At 33.1% G+C, this 24,305-nt stretch overlaps 1 protein-coding gene, 2 long non-coding RNA genes and 1 pseudogene across 3 annotated transcripts; 2 read left to right on the top strand and 2 right to left on the bottom strand.

Annotated features, from left to right (window-relative positions):
* Window positions 1–1,457: 1,457 nt before the first annotated feature.
* LOC108477598 (senescence-specific cysteine protease SAG39-like) lies at window positions 1,458–2,412 on the top strand (annotated as a pseudogene).
* A 954-nt stretch (window positions 2,413–3,366) lies between these two features.
* Window positions 3,367–4,183, bottom strand: LOC108476576 (protein OPI10 homolog). The gene has a single exon (XM_017778816.2). The coding sequence runs from the start codon at window positions 3,976–3,978 to the stop codon at window positions 3,412–3,414; it is 567 nt and encodes a 188-aa protein (XP_017634305.1). The 5' UTR covers window positions 3,979–4,183; the 3' UTR covers window positions 3,367–3,411.
* Window positions 4,184–11,724: 7,541 nt separating this feature from the next.
* LOC128285122 (uncharacterized) lies at window positions 11,725–20,278 on the bottom strand. Its single transcript, XR_008275537.1, has 3 exons — window positions 20,183–20,278; window positions 19,163–19,234; window positions 11,725–12,046 (listed from the first exon to the last, which is right to left on the bottom strand). It is a non-coding gene; the product is annotated as an uncharacterized LOC128285122 (long non-coding RNA).
* A 2,773-nt stretch (window positions 20,279–23,051) lies between these two features.
* On the top strand, window positions 23,052–23,757 carry LOC128285595 (uncharacterized). The gene is made up of 2 exons (XR_008276086.1): window positions 23,052–23,566; window positions 23,679–23,757. It is a non-coding gene; the product is annotated as an uncharacterized LOC128285595 (long non-coding RNA).
* The last annotated feature ends 548 nt before the right edge of the window (window positions 23,758–24,305 follow it).

The following is a 24,305-nucleotide window of genomic DNA, read 5'->3' on the forward strand; positions in this document are numbered from 1 at the left end:
AACTTGTAGCTTGTATTTACATCAATTGAGGTGTTTCATATGACAGACAAAATGTTCGAGTAAGACAATAGCTTCTGCTGAGTTTCCAAGACCAATCTTCTCTCAACCACATCTATAAAAATTCAAAAAATCAAACTAATCATATCAATAATAATCCAAAATTCATATAAAAGAAAAGTGTAACTTTTAACTTTAATCATAAATTAAATAAATAAGAAGTTAAATTTAATGCAATTAGACTTAACTTAGAACTGAATTGAAACAATTTTAGAATAAATCATGGCTAAATTAAAAGCCTGATAAAAGTGAGAGACCTATTCTTACGTGAACGTTTTAACACATGGAACCATCCAGTTTATGCATCTACGGTCTTTGAAAGCTGGAAGTGCATTTCTAAATTTGTTGGTCCGTCTTTTCTTTGTTTTAGCAAATTCATGACTGAAGGGGTGTTTCCTCTGCTCGGTATTAATAATAACTCCAGAAAGCTGAAGATAAGCCTATTAATTTCAGCAATTCATGCTAAACCTAGTGTTCAGGTTTGATAATTAATCTAGTGGTATGTTGGTGAAACAGCCTCATTGGCTGCCAAAGGGAGAAAATTGATAATTTTGAAATTAAATTTGGTGCTTTAAAAAGTTTCCTATTATACTTTGATTTTGTTAAGTTGTATAATTAATCTGTTCAATTCCATTCTATTCATAGTAGCTTAATATTGTTTACCTCTTCATTTTTAATTGAATTTTTACTGAACTTATTCATCACTGTTCACCCGAAATTCCAACTCATTTTGGTTTTGTTCTATGCTTGGTGTAACTTTCAAACTCTACTAACTGCTCCATGCTGTCCATCACATAAATCGAGAATTATTTAACAAAGTTGTCTTGGGCTTTTTTTTCTGTCTAAATTCCCCCTTAAGTTATTGTTACTTATGTTCGTTTACGATTCTGATAATTTAAAAGCAAAATCACAACCCTCGCTAATGCTCAGGGAAAGGAACTCTCGTTTCACTATAAACTAACCGCTATTCTGTCATCAAGTGAGAATCCAACAAAATCAAAGAGCTAAAGCAAAAGGAGAACAGCTTCCACGGAACACTATATTTAATAAGAAAAATCCGAATCCTATTCAGTGTACCGGCAAATTCAAGGGCACGACATTGATGTGAATATTCAGAACATTCTAATTCACTGTAGTGCTTGGGGTTCTCCACATAAAGGAAAAGTTCGGAATGATTCTATGCATCTCCAGCAAGCCATATCCTGAAATCAACTAACAATCCCCAATTTGAAACTGGCTTTGGTTTATCCAAGAGAACGTAGCATGTTGTTCTTCCTTGTAATAGCCGTTTGCATCCCACAAGTTGTGTCATGGCCTACCAGAAGCATACTTGTCTGAGAGGCATGAAAAATGGATGGCTGAATATGGACGAGTTTATAAGAATGACGCATTAGAAGGAAATGCAATTCAAAATATTCAAAAGCAGTGTGGAGTTTATAGAGTCGTTCAATGCCGCAGGAAACCGTGGTTACAAGCTAAGCATAAATGAATTTGCAGATCAGACCAACGAGTTTAAGGCTTACAGGAATGGATACGGAAGGCCACAGAGACTGAAATCAAGAAAACAGACATCATTTAGGTACGAGAATGTAACAAGTTTGCCTGCCAGCATAGACTGGAGGAAAAGAGGAGCCGTTACGCCCATCAAGGACCAAGCACAATGTGGTAAGCAATATGTAACAGTTAGAGCATACACCTAAATCTTACTTTGATAAACCAAAATAATGAAAAACTCATTTAAAAAACAGGTAGCTGCTGGGCATTTTCGGCTGTCGCAGCAACTGAAGGAAATCACCACCTACAAGACAAGTAATTTCCTTGTCTGAGCAAGAACTGGTTGATTGTGATAAAGGTGTGGATCAGGGATGTGAAGATGGTGAAATGGAAGATGAATTTGAATTCAGAATCAGATATCATGGCATTGCATCAGAAGCCACTTACCCTTACAAGGGTGATGATGGTAATTGCAACAAATCAATCGAAGCTTCCCATGCAGCTACAATTAGTGGCTATGAGATTGTTCCTGCGAATAATGAACAGGCGTTACAGAAAGATGTTGCAAACCAAACGGTATCAGTGTCCATTGATGCCGGAGGTTATGCCTTCCAATTCTACTCGAGAGGAATTTTCACCGGAGAGTGCGGAACTGAACTAGACCATGGTATTACAGCTGTGGGGTATGGTACCTCTGAAGATTGTATTGATTATTGGCTTATCAAGAATTCATGGGGCACAGGACGGGGTGAAAAAGGATACATCATGATGCAGCGAAACATCAAAGCTAAAGGTCTTTGCCGCATAGCCATGGACTCCTCTTATCCAACAGTCAAACAAAAAAAAACTTCAGTATCATGATTACAATCTTCATCTATGACTAGCCTATAACTTCAATATCATGATTACAATCTTCATCTATGACTAGCCTATCTTAATTCCTGTTTTCTCCACTCTGTTGATGCCCCCATTCACATGTAAGAGTGAGAATTGATTATCTTAGCAAGCAAAAATATGGCAGTTCAATGTAAACTTGACCCTAAAATTACTTCTGCTAAGATACTGCTTTAATGCTTAGGTCCTCAAATAAGCTGTTCGCAAAGAAAATCACACCTAATGTCATGATTACAGTCTTCAGGTCCTCAAACAAGCTGTTAAGAGAACATCCAATTAGAAAACCTTCTCGTGTGGTCCTTTACCCCATTTTAAGTGATAGCTTAACAGATTCCAGTCCTCTATCTTCCTTGGGTTGAAACCAATAAGGTCACCACAATGCCCAATTCACATCACCTTATCTCTCTGAATATACAAATCATAAGCATTAACAAAGAAGTTGAAGCGCTTTCAGGTTAGATAAAGGAATTATAAAAGGGATAAGTATTAGTTCAAATGTTCATTGAGAATAGATTTAGTAGTAAAGCACAAATTTGAATGCTAACTAGCATAAAAGCTAATTACCAACAAATGAAGAAGTACAGCCAAAATATATAACTACAGCAGACACAAAAGTTAAAGACCTCAATTGATTTGCCACAAGGGATTCCAAACAGAAAAGTATGGATAGAATTTGGATTGAAATCAGTATACTCACTTTTATAGAATTTAGTCGATAAAGCAACTAGTAACATCGAAGCATTCAGCAACAGTAACTGAGACAACCTATAGTGGGAAGTCATAAGTGATAATTCTACCACCAATCCAATTGTGTTGGATTCGCGTACGATATCGAAGGCAGAATTGAGACTAAACCCAGGTAACTTGAATATTTCGATTTTAAAGATTGCCATAAAAATTTGAACTACACTAATTGCATGGTTTACTTGATTAAAAAAGCTACCTTGAGGAAGAAAGATAAAACAATTACACGGCAAAACCCTTCAAGAAATCAGAATCACGCTTGGCTTTCTCCTGAAATTTCTTAAACCATCTATCCAAAATGTCCATAGGGACTACCAACTTAGACCCATCAACCCCACAGAACGACTGCATAAAGTTGAACAAGTTTTCCCCAACTTTCAACGCCATGCGTTCGATCTTCTTCTCAGCAGCCACATCTAAGGACGGCAACGCAACCAGATCCTCCACCGACACACCAATCTTGGCGGAAGGCGCGGCGGAATCAGGAGCAGTCAACTGCATCTGCCCTCCAGGCTCAGGCCAAATCAGGGAAAGCACGGCGGAGGGGCGTTGAAGAGTGACGGCGCCGCAGAAAACAAATGGAGAACCAGGGGACTGGACGTAGACAGCCAAAGCCTTATCTGGGGGCAAAGTGAAGTTGTTCAAGAGGAAGATGCACATATCACCAATTTGATGGTAGGATTCGCCAACGAAAGTGTTCATGTCGAGCACCCAATGGAAGGTATCAATTTGGGTGAAGCTAGAGATATCCATTGGGAAGCTTCGGTTGGGGAATACCACTCCGAACATTCTTGTGCCTTGTGTCTTTTGCCTTTCGCCAAGCAAGGTTTTATCTGGTTTTCCAACAGCGAAGCAAGGTCTGAGTTTGAGAAATGAGAAATGTCTAGTAGCATCCAGAACAACTAAGAAAATGCGACATTGATTTGCTTTCTTTCATTGCATTTGTTGGGGACATGCTACTGGCTTGTCTTTGCCGTGTCCAGGAAACCTGTTAAGTAAATGACACCCTCTACAAATGAGGCCCAATGGAAATAGTGAGGGCTATTATTCTGATACACCACAAGGCCTCGGATTAAAACTTGCTCGTCCTAGTTTTGGACCCCCTAAAGCTACCAAATGGGCTGCTTTTATCAATGTAAGATTCAAGTAACTTGATAAAGTATTTGTTTAAATAATTAATTTTAAATCATTTAATTAAGACAGTTGATGAGTTTATACCTCAATTTTTATTAATTGAGTTTTAAATTTTTGTAAAAGTTAATTATTTATATATATAGTAGTTCAGAGAAATTATTAATTTAATGTCTCTGTTTAATATACAAACTATTACTTATAATAACTAAATTTTCTATTTTAACAAAAATTATATTAATTTACGTATTACACGCATTAAATAAATATATTATAAATATTTTATATTACAATTAATTTTTATTTAAAACTAAATATTTCTTGTGCATTAATTGTTCCACCACAACAAAAATGAGTGAATACTCAAGAAAAAATAAAATATATATTAATTACGAATTTTCTTTAAAATATTATATATTTTAAACATACTAAAATTTAATTATGATATTATTGGTTATTAATATTTCAATAATTTTCTTTAATAACTTTAGAGTAATTTAAACTAAAAGTTCAATAAAATAACACATTACAAGCTCTAAATATAAAAACCTCAAAAAATATTTCTTATATAGGACTATATTACAAAACAGATATTCCGTACCTTCAAATGAAGATTAAAATAGCAAAAAGGAAAAGAAACATCTCGATACGTGACATTTATTCGAAAAGTTTTGATGAAAATGGTCGACAAAGCTATATTATTATCCCATTAAATTTTCGCAGTTAGGTTTTTAATAAAATAATATATTACACATATCACAGATATGTACACTTTTTCCTTAGAAGGAAAATTCTTCCCAAATAATTTTATCTTGGCCAAATTCTAACATATTATTTAGAAATTAACCATTTGTTATAAATATTTTATTAAATGAATGTTTATCAAGATTTAAATTAGTTCAGTTTTACTTTAAATTCTAAATATTCCTTTACTTTCAACCTTATTATTTTATAAGGTTCCGAAATTAATGTAATATTTTAATATTTAATTTCGTCGTTTAAAAATTTTGAAATATTAAATGAAATAATAATAATTCCATTAATAACCAAACCAAGCCAACCGTTTCTACAACTTTACATATTTATACCCTTTCAAATAATATTCTTCATAAAACTAAATAGGCAATTTCAACATTATTTTATTAACATACGCAATTAAAAAGGACATTCAAGATCAGAAAAACAATTCGAGTCACTTTTCTGTAAGAAAATTACTGCATTTTCTGAATCATTCCAAAAATCCTATCTTCCATCCCAGGTCTCCATCTTACATTGCTTGAACAATAATATGAAAGAAACATCAACAGTTCAAACTTTATACAATATTTATAAAAAAAAAAATAACAAATCTTTTAACGAAAAAAAAGCAGAGAATCAACATAACTTTAAGTTCCAAGGAGCAGTTCGCATTTTGCGTACTAGCATTTAATGTACGATAGATAAATAGACTAGTAGGATGGCCTATTAGAAATTACAGAGGTAGGAACATAAATTCTTCAAGCCGTTTAGGTACTTCATTAACAACCTCAGAATGATGACATTTCAGATCCGAGAACAGTATATAATAAAATCACTTCTTCACCAAACAGAGGCTTAAAAAAATATCAGAATAAAAACAGCGTTACCCAATTCCTAGAATTTCTTCCTTTTAGGAAGGAGAGTGGCAGGCTCAACTGGGACGAACGAGTAACTTCATTTGGGTTGAAGCTTAGAAACTTAGAACATGAGTATAATTACATTCCCAAATAGTAACCCAAATATGTCCAATACAAATAGAGGAACTGAACACAAAGCTTCTAGCCAAACACAAGGCTGTCAGCTGTCTATGCTAAAAACTTAAAGATATAAGTTAGAAACGCATGTTTGAACCTTGCCAAAACTAAAAAGACAAAGAAAAAGGAATATACTTCCATACGTTTTCGCGTTAGAGTTACCCTTATGATTGTCTTCTCTTTTTCTGGCTTTGGAGGATAGGGTTGAAGTCTTTGAAGAGTTCTGTTGGAAAATATTGGGCCCCAAGTAGGAAGGAGTGAGGCTGTCGCAGCATGACCTAGCTAGGGTTAGCAATATAGCATCCGCATCTTACTAACCGAAGATAGATCATGCTGGCAGCTTCACTTTTTCCCTTGCAGACTTCTCCTTTGGAATTTGCATTACAAGGAAATAGCCAACTTTGTATTTATAAACGTAAGAACTAATAACACACGGAAAACTTGCTGGATATTCTTCCATATTCTTGATGACAATGATTTGGAGTTTAGAAATAGAGCTCAAAAGCTTAAAACAACATAAGAACTGAAGATTTTATGAACATGCTAGACTGCTAACGGAGCTGCAAACAAGCATTTCAAAAAATTTTAAGTAAATGGAGGTAACTACAAGATTTATAAAAAAAATGAAGCTGTGAGAGAATGTACGAAGAAAAAACCCTAAGGAAGGAAAATATAAACAACTGATTCTTTATTCAAAAGGAAGTTAAAAAAATAAAAAAACAAAAGAAAAGATGGTGGTGATGCAGCTGCAGATTATACAGTTATTTATAAAGGGTTGAAGAATGAGGAGGTCGGTGTTAATCAAACGAGAGCAGAAAAAAAGGTCGATGGGGCTTGAACCGTTGAATGAAGAGGTTCATAAAGACATAACCCACCTCGCAGAACAGTAACAAGATCGTGAGGACAGCTAAGAGAGAGAGGAGTCTGAATGGAGAAAAAGCTTAACAAAAGGCTATGGACATAGATGTATCATAAGGGGCTAACAGGTGGTAAGTTAGGGCGGCATGGCAGGTGGGGGCTTCTCAGCTCTCATCTCTGGATATCAATACTGTAGTAAGCCTAGACTGTGTAGTAGAGGAACATAGGGTTCGTACCTCATTTCCTAATATTGACTGTTGCTCATCACTCATGAGAGGGCAGAAGGGGTACTGAAATGCAATTATTGGGATCTATTTCAAAAATTAAATAATTTATGCTAGTAGTAACTAGTTAACTCATTTCTTTTTTTCTTTGAGAATTTCAATGCGTTATTTTGGACTACTTGGAGAACATAATAAGTTTGTTTGTGTCTTTTTCTCCCTCTCTTAAATTTTTTTTTCATTTCCAACCTTTGTTCAAAGCTCAGTTGTCAATTCATGTTTACTGATGATTTTAATGCTACTTCCCGTCCATCGAGAAAGAGGAAAAAACCAAAACCCAACAATGTTTGAATAAATTACACATCCAATTATGACCTTTTTTTTTTTTTTCACTCAAATTATACATATATTTTTAAAGTGAGTTATTTAACTATGAATTTATTCCTTTTTATCTCATATGAATTTTTTTAATTCATCATCTAATTAATTTAAATTATTTTATTTAGCTCATTTTCTTTTAATTATACTAACGTGAAAGTTTTAATGTTTAAATAATATGTAAAATTAATCATGTTAATTTTATAATTTAATTTTAATTTTAAAATTAAAAATATAATAGTATTTTAATATTAATATTAAATTATTAGGTATTATTTTAGCAACTTTCATGGCCTTGAATCATTGAAAAAATTCGGTTCAAGAAAAAAATGGATCTGGAAATTGTTGATGAACAGATGCTTAGAGGAAGGGGCAGAGATCTTTATAGTGAAATTATCAGATTTGAAAACGCATAATAGATTACACAACCTCAGAATTAAGAGCGGGAAAACAAAGAAGAACAAGAACAAGAAGAAGAGGAATCAACAAAAGAAAACTAAGGGAAGGAGATGATGATCTGTCCTCATCACCACCGTTCACTTTATCATTAACAACAGCATTAACATCATCCTCGATTGAATCAGCAACAGCACCATCATCTCCTTCAACACTGGATTCTCCCACCAGACGTCTGAAAATGACAAGCTCTGAATAGCGCAGCATATTTACTAGTAAAAAGAAAATTCAACTTTTAGAAGATTAGACCAACCCAAACCAAACCCCTCTCTACAATTCTCCCGTTAATATTGTGACCCTTTTTTGTTGCGCTTTGCAAATAAATCAATGCCCCTCAATTATTGCTTGAAAATGTTAAAATTTCGGTGAGGGTGAGGGTGAGGGTGAGGGTGAGGAAGGGGACGGGAATAATTTTTTTATATTTAATATCAATATAAAGTTTAAAATTATTATTATGATTTTTGAAAATGTTAATTATTTGTTAATTTTGAATGTTAATTTTTAAAATTATAATTAAATTAATATAATATTAAATAATTGAAGATTAAATTTATTATGATAGCGATTTTTCAACTTTCACATATCTTTTTATGAGTGCAATTAATAGGAATGGATCAAATAAAATAATCTCCATTAATTAAATGGTAAATTAAAAAAATCATAATTGGTCATAAAAATTGGTTTCATAATTAGGTAAAAAAATATATAATTGAGTAAAAAAATAAACCCTAGTTGGATGATCTATGTAGATTACCCATAGAGTTTTTATGTTAGCTTTATTAGCACGGGAAAAACAAATGAAATGATGCAGTTGCTACGTAATTATCAAGAAGTTTGAGCTAAAGGAAGATAAGAAAATCATGTGAGAAAAGGGGGAGGGGGAAGGGAGGAAGATGATGACAGTACTGTGAAATGAATTAAAAGATCAGAGATGGCCTCCTGGCTTTTGGTTCTCTTAGCACTGACTTTTCAATGCATGCTCAATCTTTGGAGACTGGATGCTATTAGTTCAGTCAAAGACCTACAGACACCTAAGTATTGTACCATCAAATTTTCTGGTTAGTAGTTCCATATGGACTACCAAGTTCTTTGAGGTTGTCTCTCTCCTGATGCCTGGCTAAGTAAGGTTGCTACTATATTTTTGTTTCCTCTTTAGGACAATGGCAACGGCATTCGTATAGTCCCTTTCGTGGCCATTAACTTTTATGAGCACATGGGTGTGGGAGATTCTGTTCTTGGACCTTGCTTGGCCCAACTCCTACCATGCCTGGAGGATATCAACAAACTCGAAGAGAGAGTTTCCACCTAATTCTCAATTAACGAATACCAATTATCACCAAATTGTAGGATGAAATGGTAGTTGCTTTAAATGATCAAATAGGTCAATTAAACCATAAGCCCATGGCTGAAACAGTAGGCTGGATGGAATTTTAAACCATGCTAATATTTTACTCTTTATTCATCTTAATACTACCATTTTCTTGTATAAAAGCCAAGCATGGATGAACACGACAAAAAAGATATAACTAGTAAGGGGAAATCAATATCTAGATAGTGAAAGAGCTAGAAAACAATTAAGAAATAGCTTGGTTGTGTTGCCAGCTAGTGTTAACTTTCTGTTACCTTCATTGTAGCGCTTCGTATGTATAAATGCAGCAGCTAGTAGATAGGCATCTCTGTATCTGACTCTCTGAAGAAGGGCACTGTGGTCTACAAGTGTGAATTCCATAGGGCGGTCCCACTGGCTTTCGCTATTACCCTTTGGTACATCAAGTGCTTGATGAAGATAGGACCTAAAACATCGTCTACTTTGGGTATCATTAACACACTATATTCATCACTGCAACAGAAAATAAAACAGAGTCAAAGTTTCAGCCAGTATTACCCTCGAATATAGGTAGAATCAAGTATCTTTGTTTTTTTTTCGAAAATGACTAAAAAAATGATTATTTGTAAAAATGTCTCAAATGAAAAATAATGTAAAATGATGAAATTTACACTATCCCCCAATGATAACCCAATCAATACATTTTTAAAACAATAGTTTTTTTTAGTGTAGTATATATTTTTCAAAATACATGTAATATTCAAGGAGGGAAAAAAAAAGAAAAAAAATATTTTTTAATAGGTGATGCGATCTATTTATCTGGTGGCATTGGAGAAATTTTAAAAAAAATTATTTTGTCAGATTAAAAAAATTGTCAAGAATCTTTTTAATGTCATCGGGCTATCTGGCGACACCAGTGTCAACAAGTAAAAAAGTAATTTTTTTGTGGTGCCCGTGTTGTCTGCCAGCATTGGCGTCAGAAAGTTGAAAAAGTTTTTTTTTTTTGCCATGTTGTCTGGCGACATCGGTGTCAGAAAGTTAAAAAATTTATCTTTTTTTGTGTTGCCAGGCACCAGAGTCAGAGAAATTTGAAATGTTTTTAGTGTCATCGCGTTGTTAGGCAGCATCGGTTCCAGACACAACATACATACCCCTATCAGTTCGGCTAAATTTGTATCAGTTTTGGTTTTTCTTGAAGTTTTCTTAATCTATTAAGGAGAGAAAAAAGAAGAATGAAAAATTTGTGTTTAGTAGGAGAAGATAGATTGTATTAAAGATGGATAATCAATTCTATACGTTAAATTCGAAGAAGTAATTTTACAAACAACGGTTGGTGTTGTATTTGAAACTCGTCACAAAATTGGGATAAGATTTAATAAGAATGTAAAGGTCGAATAAATGAAAAAAAAAGCAAATTAGTGCCAAAATATCTCTTCGTTGTGTGAGGATGATGTCCAAACTATTCTACAAATTCCCATTTTCCTCAAATTCATGCAAATATGAGGAGTTAAAAGTTGTAAACGATGATGAGTTGGGCACTATAATCACAATTTATTGTTCCACTGAGAACGTCAACGTCAAACCAATTGAGTTGTTTGCGGAGCCCATTGAAAATATCACTCAAATAAGTCAATAATACACATTTGACTTTGATTTTAATATCGGATGAGCTGAATAGTCAGGTTATCGAAGGACATTGGCATAAGTTGAAAATGTTCACTATGGTGAGGCTGCGTATAACAACCTTATTCCAGGTCCCCCCCGTCTAGAGATACATCCGGAGTTGATAGGCACGATAATGTAACACCCTTAACTCGAATCTGTTGATAGATTAGAGTTAAAAAGTATTATTGAGAAAAATAGAACATTTAAGTTCACAACATAAACAATTATACAAATTAAATACTAACATATAATAGTTGAATCTAATTAGGGGCGAAGCCAAAAAAAAATTTAGGGGAGTCGGATGAAATTTTAATTTTTATAGTTTATATCTTTATAATTTGTAAAGGATTAAATCAAATTTTTATAATTTTAGGGGGCCAAAGTGTAATTTTACCTTTACTAATTTAAAATTTTTAAAAAAATTTAAGGGTTTAAAATGTAATTTTACATTTTAAGGGGGATTGGGGCCCATGTCAGCCCCCTGGCTTCGCCCTTGAATCTAATCATGGCAAAAATACACTTATGAACCTTAATTCGAGTCTAGAGGACCCTAAAAACAGTTTGGGATCAAATCGGAACAAATTAGAAAATTCAGGAAAAACTTGAAAACTTTTAAAAATGGGTCACAAGGCCATGTGACATAGCCCAGACTATGTGTGTAACGCCCCCTAACCCTATACCGTCATCGGAACAGGGTTACGAGACATTACCAGTCAGTACAGTCTAATTTCGGTCATTAATTAAAATAAATATTTACACACATCCTAGTTTTAAGATGTCGTCCCTTTAATGGGCCCTCGCGGTCCAATATGAACAGTAAATTCAATTCGGGACTAATTTAGAATCACTACGAATTTTTAGTAAATTTCAAAATTCATACTACATACCGTTGCCAACCATAATTTACTCATTTCATGAGTACATCTACAACCTAAATGACTCTCATAAAACATCCTAGGTACATGCTATTACCAATAATTAACACACTTTACCTTAATGAATTCGGGATCGAACTGGGATGCTGATTCAACGTTCTATCTTTACTAAACCTACGCACGGAAACAAACCGTACGCTGAGTATGGTATACTCAGTGGTATTTCTATAATCCGAACACTTAATAATATAACAATTAAACTTAAAATCACAATAACAATTATAAGTATTCATTTATTTGTTTTATAGATAAAATTTCAATTACTTACCATATAAATTCTATACAAGTCATATAACAAACACAATAACATATTTGTTCAATTCTTTTCATTTACTTACCGTATAAATTCTATACAATATATTCACAATTCACTTGTTTTCACACTTTACTTCTTAACAATATACCATTTTAATTCATTCTAACATCAATCATCATCCATTTGAACTTCACTCATTTCATGAACCTTTTGGTTCATGTTTTCAATCTCATATCTCAATTTCAATTCTCAATTCAATTTCTCATTTCATTCCAATAGCTCAATCAATCAAATTCACTCGACTTATCTTTTCACTTATTTACCCCTGTGAAAAATAAAATAGAATAAAATAAATAAAAATAAAGAACACATAAATTTTACGTGGAAACCCTTTCGGGAAAAAAACCACGGGCAGAGGAGAAGAAAATTCACTATGTCGAAAAATTTTTACTCAAATACAAGAGGAATAGACTATGTCTATTTATAGGCTTGCAAAGCCATATTCTAGTAGGATTGAAACACCTTATCCTAATCAATATAAAATAGATGGAGTTTGATAAGGTTTAAAACCTTATTCTAAAATAAAATAAAAGAAGTCTAGTTCTATATGGATTTTACTTTTATTTTATTTTCCATCGTATTTTATTTAAATAAGAATTTGGGTCACTTAATTCTAACAATCTCCACCTTGACACAAATTCTCAATGAACAAGTTCTTCATCGCGAACTTTCAATAAACAAGTTCTTCACCTCTTCCAAAAACCCCTTAAGGGTTTAACTTCAACAATGAACACCAACCAAGTCTAAGCAATGCTCAAACTTGGTTATAGGAAGTGACTTAGTCATCATATCTGCAGGATTTTCATGAGTGCTAATTTTGCTCACAACAATATCACCACGAGCAATAATATCACGAACAAAATGATACCGAATATCAATGTGTTTTGTTCTCTCATGAAACATTTGATCTTTTGTAAGAAAGATGGCACTGACCGTCACAAAATATCGTGGCTGATTTGAAGGTCTTCATTGAGTTCACTAAATAGTCCCTTCAACCAAATAGCTTCTTTACAAGCCTCAAGAATCGCTATGTACTCACTTCAGTGGTAGACAAAGCGATCGTAGTTTGCAAAGTGGCTTTCCAACTAATTGCACAACCTCCGATTGTAAAGACGTAACTGTGAGAGATCTTCTTCTATCAAGGTCTCCAAAGAAAATCAGCATCAACATACCCTATAACTCCATCTTTAGTTCTTCCAAACTGTAAGCAAACATTAGTAGTGCCTCGTAAGTATCTTAAAATCCATCGAATCGCTTTCAAGTGTTCTTTACCGAGATTCGCCATGTATCTCGCTAATCGCACCGATCGCATATGATAAATCTGCACGTGAACAAACCATAGCATACATGAGAGATCCTCTCGCACTAGAGTATGGAACATGTGACATGTACTCAATCTCATTATCGATTGAGGAGATAAGGCCGATGAAAGTCTGAAATGGGTGCTAAAGGAGTACTAACAAAGCTAGCACTGCATATTGAACTCGCAAAGAACTTTCTCAATGTACCCTTCCGACTTAGGTACAATTTACTTGCTTTTCTATCTCGAGAATCTCCATACCAAGTATCTTCTTTGCTGGTCCTAAATCTTTCATCTCAAATTCTTCACTTAGTTGGGCTTTAACCTTTCTTATCTCTCTTTTATCTTTTGTTGCTATCAACATGTCATCAACATAAAGAAGTAGATACACAAAAGAACCATCACTGCTTTTTCTTAAAGTAGACACAACTGTCAAAACTACTTCTTTTGAAATCATGAGAAGTCATAAAGGAATCAAACCTCTTGTACCACTTGTCTTGGTATCTGTTTCAAACCGTAAAGGGACTTTTTCAAAGAAGCAAACATAGTCCTCTTTTTCGAGACTATAAAACCCTCTCGTTGTTGCATGTAAATATCTTCCTCAAGTTCTCCATGCAAAATACAGCTTTTACATCTAACCGCTCAAGCTCCAAATCATGCATGGCAACAATACCAAGCAAAGCTCGAATCGAACTATGCTTAACAACCGGAGAGAACACATCTCATGAAGTCCACTCGAATTTGATCTGTAACCCTTTGCAACAAGCCTTGCTTTATATTTGGGTTCTTCAACTCCCGAGTCCCTTCTTTCTTTTAAACACCCATTTACAACGAATGCCTTTTTACCTTTAGGAAGTTTTACAAGATCCCATGTTCTGCTTTTTGTGGAGTGATTCCATCTCCTCTTGCATAGCAAACATCCACTTTTCTCGAGTCTTCACACTAATCGCCTCGAAATAATTAAATGGCTCTTGATTCGCATCTATATCTTCACCACATTTAAAGCATAAGCAACTAGATCAACCTCGGCATACTTCTTTGGAGGTTTAATTTCTCTTCTTGTCCTGTTTTTGGCGATAGAGTATTGCGGTGAAGAAGCAACTCTATTCTCAATTTTTGTAATGGCTTGAGGAGTTGATTCTCATTAACTCGATGCTCCACCGCTTTTGGTTTTCTTTATTGGAAGAGTCTTTAAGAGATAAGTTAGGTAGCATAGCGCTTTCATCAAAAACAACATCTCTGCTAATCACAACTTTTCTATTTTCGGGACACCATAACTTATAGCCTTTTACACCACTTTATAACCAAGAAAAACGCATTTAATGGATCTCGGTTCCAATTTTCCATTATCAACATGAGCATACGCAGACACCCAAAAATCTTTAAATCGTAATAATTAGCGGGATTACCGCACCATACCTCTTGTGGAGTCTTTTCTCAATGGCAACGGATGGAAATCGGTTGATCGAAAAACATGCAGAGAGGTCGCTTCGCCCAAAATGACTTCGTAAGTTGGCATTTGACAACATACATCGAACCTTCTCCATGATCGCTTCGTTCATTCGCTCGCAACGCCGCTTTGTCAGGAGTATGACGAATCGTCAAGTGTCTCATGATCCTTCCGACTTGCACAATCTATTAAACTCATCGTAACGTAACTCTAAGCCATTGTCTGCATGCGGAGGTATTTTATCTGCTTTTCCGTCTGTTTTTCAATCATAATTTTCCAAGACTTAAATGTGGAAAACACATCGCTTTCGCTTCGTGAAGAACGCCCAAACTTTTCTCGAAAAATCATCAATAAAGGTTAGCATATAATTAGCTCCACCTCTCGAAGGCACTCGACGGCCCCACGATCGAATGGATATACTCCAACGCTTCCTTCGTGTTATGGATTCCTCTAGTGAATCGAACTCTTTTGCTTCCCAAAACACAAGGTTTCACAGAAATTCAGTTTGCAAATTCCTTGCCCATTAAGAAGTCCTCTTTGCTTAATTCGCCATGCCATTCTCACTCATATGCCCTAGGCGATATGCCAAAGTTTAGTAATATCATCATCCGACAAGGAAGAGGAAGCGACAATTGCATCACCAAGAATAAGAGAACCTCAGAAACATATAACTTGGCAATCTTTCTTTGCCCTTTCATCACAACAAGGACCCTTTGAAATCTTTAAAACCCCACTTTCACTGTGTATCTGCACTTTTGAATCAAGAGTACTCAACGAAATTAAATTTCTTTTCAATTCGAACATGCCGCACGTCACTAAGTGTTCGACAACTCCATCAAACATCTTAACTTTAATTGTTCCAACACCGCGATTTTACATGAAGCATTATTTCCCATCAAAACAACACCTTCAGATCATCGTTTCATAAGTTGTAAACCAATCCCGATTGGGACTCATGTGGAAGGTGCACTGAATCAAGTATCCACTCTCGCTTACTTTAGAATCATTGATGAAGCAACTAGAAGTTCACCATCATTGTAGTCTTCTACAACATCGCTTCACCGAATTTTCGTCTGTTTTCCTTTTGATTCGCAGCCTCCCTTTTAATCTTATTTTGTAGCTTATAGCACTCAGATTTAATGTGCCCTTTCTTCTTGCGAAGTTGCAAGTTTTACCTCTGTTTGAAGATTTCGATCTACCCTTAGATTTACCACGAGGATTCCGCTTCGTGTTCTACCACGATCATCATCAACATTCCGGTTTTGTCTCCCACGAACAATGAGACCCTCTCCCCGAGAGTTGGGTTTAACCACAAGATGCTTCATCTTATCATACGAGGTTAAAGAATCATAAACCTCATCAACCGTGAGAGACTCATGCTATATAAAATCGTGTCTCTAAAGGTTGAATAAGACGGGGCAACGAACAAAGTAGAATCAACCCCGATCTTCCTTATCATACTGAACCTCCATGGCCTCCAAGTTTGAGAGAATTTCTTTAAACACTGTTAAGTGTTCGTGTACAGACGCACCTTCCTCCAAACGATGAGCATAAAGACGCTGCTTCATATGCAACTTGCTTGTTAGAGTTTTCGACATACATATTTGTTCTAGCCTCTTCCATAATGCAGCGGCAGTTTTCTCTTTCATTAGGGGTGAGCAAAACTCGATTCGACTCGAAAAAATCGAAAAAAAATTCAAATTTCGAGTTAAACGAATCGAGTTATTCGAGTTAATCGAGTTATTCGAGTCAACTCGAATTTTTTTTTCGAATTTCGAGTTCGAATCGAGTTGAGTTTTCGAATTCGAATAACTCGAATAATTCGAATAATTCGAATATCAAACTATAATATTTTACATTTTTACCCCAAACTCCCAAACCTTTTTACTTTTCCCTTAAAACTTTTACTCCTTCCCACTTTCTCCCCAAAACTTTTACTCCCCTTCAATCCCAACCCCCGAATCTACCCAAAATCCATTTCCCATTAAAATTTTACTCTCCCATTTACTTTTTCTCAAAATTTTATTCCCAAAAACACTCCAAACTTTTTATTTTCCCCCATAATTTTTACTCCCTCCCATTTTTCTCTTAAAATTTTTACTTCCTTTTAATCCCACCTCCCATCTACCCCAAATCCACCCCCAATTTTTTTTTAATATTTTCCCTCCAAAATTTTACTCTCCCCTATTTACTTTCCCTCAAAACTTTTATCTCCCAAAACTTTTTATTTGCCCCCTAAATTTTTACTTCTCACCCTATACTCTCAAATAAAAAATTAAAATTATCTAAAAAAAATCACTAAACATAAATAGTAATAATTTTATTTATATCTACTATTTATATTATTAAATTAAATTTCACATTTTATATTATTTATATTATTGGATTGTTTAGTCATATTGAATATTTATATTAAAATTAAATTATTAATTATGCTATTAAATATTCATGTTAAAATTTTATATTGGTATCAATTTCACATTTTATCTTTAAAATATTTTTATTAAAAAATCACATTTTTACATCTAATATATTTTTAATTCAAAATACATAGTGACAAGAATCAAGATAATTGAAGCAATTAAGCAAACAAAGAAGCTAACCCGTATATAATAGATTAATAAATAAATTATGAGGTGATGAAAGTTAATAAAATTTTAATTAAGGTGGATAACTTTTATTACGATGGGTGACAATGGTTACAAGGACCCAAAATTATTTTTAAAATTTAACTCGAACAAATATATTCGATTCGATTCGATTCAAATTCCATCTCACTCGACTCGATTCGAGAAAATTTCAAATAAAGTTAGGATGATAAAATAAGATTCGAAAACTCGATTAACTCGAAAATTTTCGATTCGATTCGATTCGATTCGATCGAATGCTCACCCCTATCTTTCATCACATCCTGCAAAATTTCGTTGGACAAATGCAGATGTAATTGTGTTAATGCCTTTCGATCCTTACGCTTCTTCTCTTCATCTGTTAATGTCGAAGGCATCTTATCTATCCCTAGCAGGGCATCCTCTAGATCCATCTGTGCAAGAACTGCTTGCATCTTAATTTGCCACAACGCAAATCTGGTGTTGCGATCCAACAGCGGAATTTCATACTTCAAAGACGCCATTACCGTGATCGAGATGAATAACCCGGAAGCTCGATACCAAATTGTGAAAAATAAAATAGAATAAAATAAATAAAAATAAAGAACACATAAATTTTACGTGAAACCCTTTCGGAAAAAAACCACGGCAGAGGAGAAGAAAATTCACTATGTCGAAAAATTTTTACTCAAATACAAGAGGAATAGACTATGTCTATTTATAGGCTTGCAAAGCCATATTCTAGTAGGATTGAAACACCTTATCCTAATAAATATAAAATAGATGGAGTTTAATAAGGTTTAAAACCTTATTCTAAAATAAAATAAAAGAAGTCTAGTTCTATATGGATTTTACTTTTATTTTATTTTCCATCGTATTTTATTTAAATAAGAATTTGGGTCACTTAATTCTAACAACCCCTATTAACAAGACTCGGACCTTGGCGGATACACGGATCCAACCAAACACACCAATATGGCACCCAAAGCCTCATCGGATAGTTCAAGCAATATTTGACACCCAGGTCTCATCGGCCTAGCCAAGTAAAGTTGGTACCCAAGACCTCATCGAATCTATCCAAGAAATATAGTGACACCAAAGGTCTCATCGACTCGAGGTCGAAGAATCCTGAACACTTCCAATCCTATGGCATGCCAACTATATCCGACTCAGCCCGACATCATTAATAGGGTATTCAATTCACTTTCAATTTTTTCAATCAATACACATTTTAATTAATCACATAAATTCATAATTCAATACAATTCAATTCACTTTTCAATAACAAATATCCAAATATCACAAATCTCATATTTAAAATTTTCAAACAATTTATATTTCAATTCAATTCAAATAATCAATATATATTCAATATTCAATATATATATCTATATATATACGCCAATTCAATCAATATAAATTCAATAAATTCATCACATACTATATCAATCCATTTCATTTGCAAAACACAATAATTCTTACTTCAAAACACTTAATATACATATTAAGAAATAAATTCAACAATTAAGTATTAGGTTCGGATTATAGAAATACAAACCGTAATTTTCGAGCTAACTCCTGTTGACTTTGTCTTGTCCTTTCTTAGCCGAGATTTCTGGTACCACATTGACTACGAAATTAATACAATTCATAATCATTAATACATTACTAATTCATATCTTGAGTTATAGAATTCTAAATTAAGATCTGCTAATTTTTCCTAAAACTAGACTCACAAATCTTCTTACAATAAAATTTTCAGAATTTTTGGTTTAGCCATTAAGTACAGTTTATTCTTTAAATTCACCCCTATTCTGCTGTCTGACAGTTTCGTCCCTTCTTCACTAAAAATTAATTATCTCACAGTACAGAACTCGGATAATATTCTCGTTGATTTCTAATGAAAATAGACTCATTAGGGATTCTAAACATATAACTTTAAGCCTCCAATTATTTTTATTCAATTTTTGGTGATTTTCCAAAGTCAGAACAGGGGAACCCGAATTCATTCTGACATTGTCTCACAAAATTCATTATATCTCATAATTTACAATTCAATTGCTTATATCGTTTCTTCTATAAGAAACTAGACTCAATAATATTTAATTTCATATTTTATTCATCCTCTAATTCAATTTCTACAATTTTGGTGATTTTTCAAACTTAGACTACTGCTGCTGTCCAAAATAGTCTTAGTACAAAATGTTGATTTACTTTAATTTCAATTTAATTCTAACTAAATTCACTTACTTTTCTATCTTAATTCATACTTTATTTCTATTCAAATTTCATCCATACTCTCATTTAAATATTAAATTTCCAGTATACTTTCCTAATTTCAAAATTTCATCAATTTAGTCCCTACAACATAAAACTTATAACTTACTTTACAATTTGATCCTATTATCAATTCTAGCTTGAAATTTACTCAATTAAACCCTTAATTCACTATTTTATTCAACATCAACTATACTTGAAAATCTATAAACTCTCAAAATATCAACTTAATTTCATCAAAGTCTTGTTCCAAAGCTTCTAAAACATCAAAATTTAAGAAGAAATGACTTAATTGACTTACCAAATTAAACTTTGAGCCTTGAAACCCAAATTTTTCTTTTTATTTTTCTTTCTTTCTTTCTCCCGTGTTCCTTCTTTGTTTCGTTTGCTTTCATTCTGTTTCTTATGTTTCTTTACTTATTTATATAATATAATATATAATATAATATACTATAATATAATAATAATTTAATATATATTTTAACACATAAAAATCTCAGATTTTTATGTTTATGCCGCCTCACTTAGGACAAATGGCATAATTGCCATTTTGGTCCTCTTCATTTTCTTTTAATCTACAATTCAACTTTCATCATTTATTCAATTTAGTCATTTTGTCCTAATTACTCTTAATTAAACTAAATTTACTTAATTAAACTCTAATTAACCACTCAATTGACTTCGTAAATATTTTTAATAAATATTTACGAATCCATTTTTCAGAAACGGAGACCCGAAAATACACTTTTTCGGTAACGGTAAAATTCGGGTCGTTACAATGTGAACATTCAATGCTGGGTCACACGACTGTATCTTAGGCTGTATGCTAGACACACGACCGTGTCGCAGGCTGTGTCTCAAACCATGTGAAATCTGCATTAAAAAATATAATGACACACAGCCGTGTGGGGTGGCCACGTGTAGCACAATGCCATGTGACAGCCCATGTTCCAAGCCACGTGCTTCTCAAAATGATCTGAAAACAAGCGAAAGCATTTACGTTTTGTTTCATAATAAACCATACTAAATTAAAAATTAAAATTAAAACAGTTAGAAATATATACCCAAAATGCATCAAGCTATCCACGTCGATCCGTCCACACATGCCATTAAAACAAATAAAAACTTAGATAAAAGATATTTGAAATTAAAGGAACTAAAGTGCAATTACCGTAAAAAAAGGTTGAGGGATTGATTTTGGAATTTCACCTTTGCTTCCTTTTTTCCTTCTCTACGCGAAGATTTGGGGTTAAATTTAAGAAAATGTCAAATTTAAAGAAAAATTAGGGCTTTGGGCTTGTTTATGAGATATTTAGAGAAATAAGCCGATTTTAAATATAGAAGACGAAAATAGGGGTGTTCCATTGGTTAACCGACTCGAAATAACATTAACCGAATTAACCGACCCTTCAAAATTTTTAACCGTTAATCGAACCGAATTTTTTTCGATTAATTCGGTCAGTTAACCGAATTAACCTAAAATTATATGTTTTTTAATTTTTGGTTAAAATAAGTATAAAATTAACCGAATTACCCGAATTAACCGAATTAACCAAATTATTTGTACAAAATTATATGTTTTTATTTTTATTTTTATTTTAGTTTTAGATTTTTATTTTTATTTGTTAAATTATTTGTAATTTTATGATTGGGTTGGGTAATTGGGTTGGGTTGAGTATTTGGGCTAATATATATTAGATTGGGTATTTGGGTTAATGTTGGATTGAGTTTAAGTGAATAGTGGGCTATTTATATATTATAATTTTATTTATTAATTTTTTCGATTAAACCGAAAAAATTCAGTTAACCGACTGGTTTAGAACCGAATTAACCGTTAATCGAAAATTCAAAAAATTATTAACCGACCCCGACCGAATTAATTCGGTTAACTGACCAATTAACCGAATTCGGTCGGTTAACCGAATTTTTTCGGTTTTACCCGAATTTCTCACACCCTTAGACGAAAACGTGTTTAATAGGACACATTTTTTTGCTGAAGTAGCTGAAAGTGTATCCTATAGGACGCATTTTTATTGCTATGTCAAATAAAAATGCATTCTATAGGAAGCGTTTTCTAACATTTTTAGGGTGGGTTTAGATGGGCGATTGGGTGCGGTGCGATGCATTTAACTTACTTTTTGTCTCACGTTATAATTTTGCTATAGTATCTAATCTCACCGCCACCACTGTTTTTACACTAACCGCAGGTAAACGTACCGTCTATCCAAACTCACCTTTAATGTATTAGTTTCTTTAATTACATGGTTAAATGTTAGTGTTTTATCTTTAAGTCTTGAGTTCAATTCCTCTTCTACTTGTATATGTATTTTTATTTCATATTATTTCAAGCCATTTTCTTATTTTTAATTAATGTTTTTATCATGTTAACTTGTCTAATTAGATGGTTAAATATTAATGATTTCGTCTATGGGTCTTAAGTTCAATTAGTCTTTTAAGCACATTTGTTTTTTTTTTCTTTGATGTTGTTTCAAGTTTTTTTTTCATTTTTAATTAATAAATATATTGTTTTCAAGTTTTTTTAATTTTCAATTCATCTTTTAATTTTCAATTCATCTTTTAATTTATAATTCTTTTATTTATAAAATCAAATAATTATTAAAAATATCATTAATTTTAGTAAATATAATTTTTATATGTGTAATATTTATTTTTCAATCCATATCACGAGTTATTAAATTTTAGTATCATATGTTTTTGTATGTGTATTTGAAATATTTTACATATAAACATATGATATTTGAAATAATTAATTGAAATATTTCATATATAAAAATATTTGAAATATCATACCATAATGCAGATGAAAAACAATTTTACATATAAAAATAATAATGATATTTGAATTAATTATTTTATTTTATTTTATTAGAAATCACAATACTCACAATATAAGTTAATAAAATAAATATTTGATATATAAATAATATATATAAAGAAAAATATATCAAAAATTAATTAATGTTTCTTAAAAATAAATATATTTAAAATAATGATAAATATAAAAAATATATTTTTATTATATAATTAAATATTTATTATTTGATTTTTATAGGTAAAAGAATTTTTATTTTAAAATGAAAAACTTAAAATAATATGAAAATAAAAATACAAATATTAATTGGAGGAAATTAAATTCAGGTCTCAAGACAAAATTAGTAATATTTAATTAACTACAACAACTGTTGATGTGTTTTCGTCTTCTTTTTCTAAAATCGATTTATTTTTCTAAATATCAAACCCCTAAATTTTCTTCAAATTTAGCCAAAATTAGGGGCACCACTTTATTTATTTTTAATTTATTTTTTATGTTTTTTTCCATCTTTTTCCTGATTTTCCTTTTCTTCTTCCCAATTTCCCTTTTTTTATATTTTCTCTTTTATTTTTCTCGCCGCCGTTCACAGCTGTCGGAGCTCCGATCGGGCACCATCAGAACACTCCTCTCCACCATCTCTCTTCAAATCGTCGGTTAGTTTTCCAAGAATTCGACCCAAATTTGATGAAACAAAGGCCAAAGCTTCGATCTCTTTCTTTCTCCGATCTCCCTTTTATACCGTCAGATCACCACGGGTCTCCGGTGTGTGGTACATTGTGCCGTGGTTCGCCTTACCACCGTTGGATCGTCGAACAGAGATCCAGAGTTCCGAATCCGAACTCGAACAGAGAAGTCCTTTGACTTTCCTTTCTATTTTTTGCTTCTCTTTTTCTTTTTTTTTTTTTGTTACTGATTTTGGGTTATTTGGTTGTGGTTACTGCTTTCGGTTAATTGGTTTTGCTAGGTTTGGGATGTTGAGTGGAGGTGATGAGTGGGGCAATGATGGTGGTGCCCGAATGGTGAGGTGATGAAGGGTGCTGCTACGGTGGTACCGAGATGGTTGATTATTAGAGGCTCAGTTTCGGTTGAGGGAGTTAGAGAATGCTGATCGGTGATGGAGGGCCACTGGTGATCCCCGAGAGAGGGGCAGGAGGCGATGGAGAAAAATGGTGAGAAAGGCCCCCGCTTTTTCTTTCTGTTTTTGCTGTTTTATGGAAGGTGGTGTTTGAGAGGGATGACAGGAGCTGTGGCTGGCAGAGGTAGGGAGTGGCTGATGGGATGGTGGCAAACGGGTAGGATGGCTGGTGCAGGGTCTTTGGGACCAAATTGCGAAGGTTGAAAAAGTTTACGGGCTTTTTTGGATTTTTCCATTTTATTATTTTTAAATTTCTAATTTTTTGATGTAATTTTAATAAAATGTTATATATATTCAAAATTATAAAATTAAAAGCTAATTGGCTGAAGCCCAAAAACTTATTTAAAATAGAAAAAACCATTTAAGCCCAAATTCACTTTAGGTTGAAGCCCAACTCCCATTCAAAAGGTACAAATTAATTTGCACAAAATTACCCAAAATTTAAAAAAAAAAGTC

This window comes from Gossypium arboreum, chromosome 12 (genome assembly GCF_025698485.1).
Source record: "Gossypium arboreum isolate Shixiya-1 chromosome 12, ASM2569848v2, whole genome shotgun sequence".
In the NCBI taxonomy this organism is placed as follows: Eukaryota; Viridiplantae; Streptophyta; class Magnoliopsida; order Malvales; family Malvaceae; genus Gossypium; species Gossypium arboreum.

What these genes read in the sequence shown, in the direction of transcription:
- LOC108476576 (XM_017778816.2), bottom strand. Translation starts at nt 3,978, where the DNA reads ATGTTCGGAGTGGTATTCCCCAACCGAAGCTTCCCAATGGATATCTCT.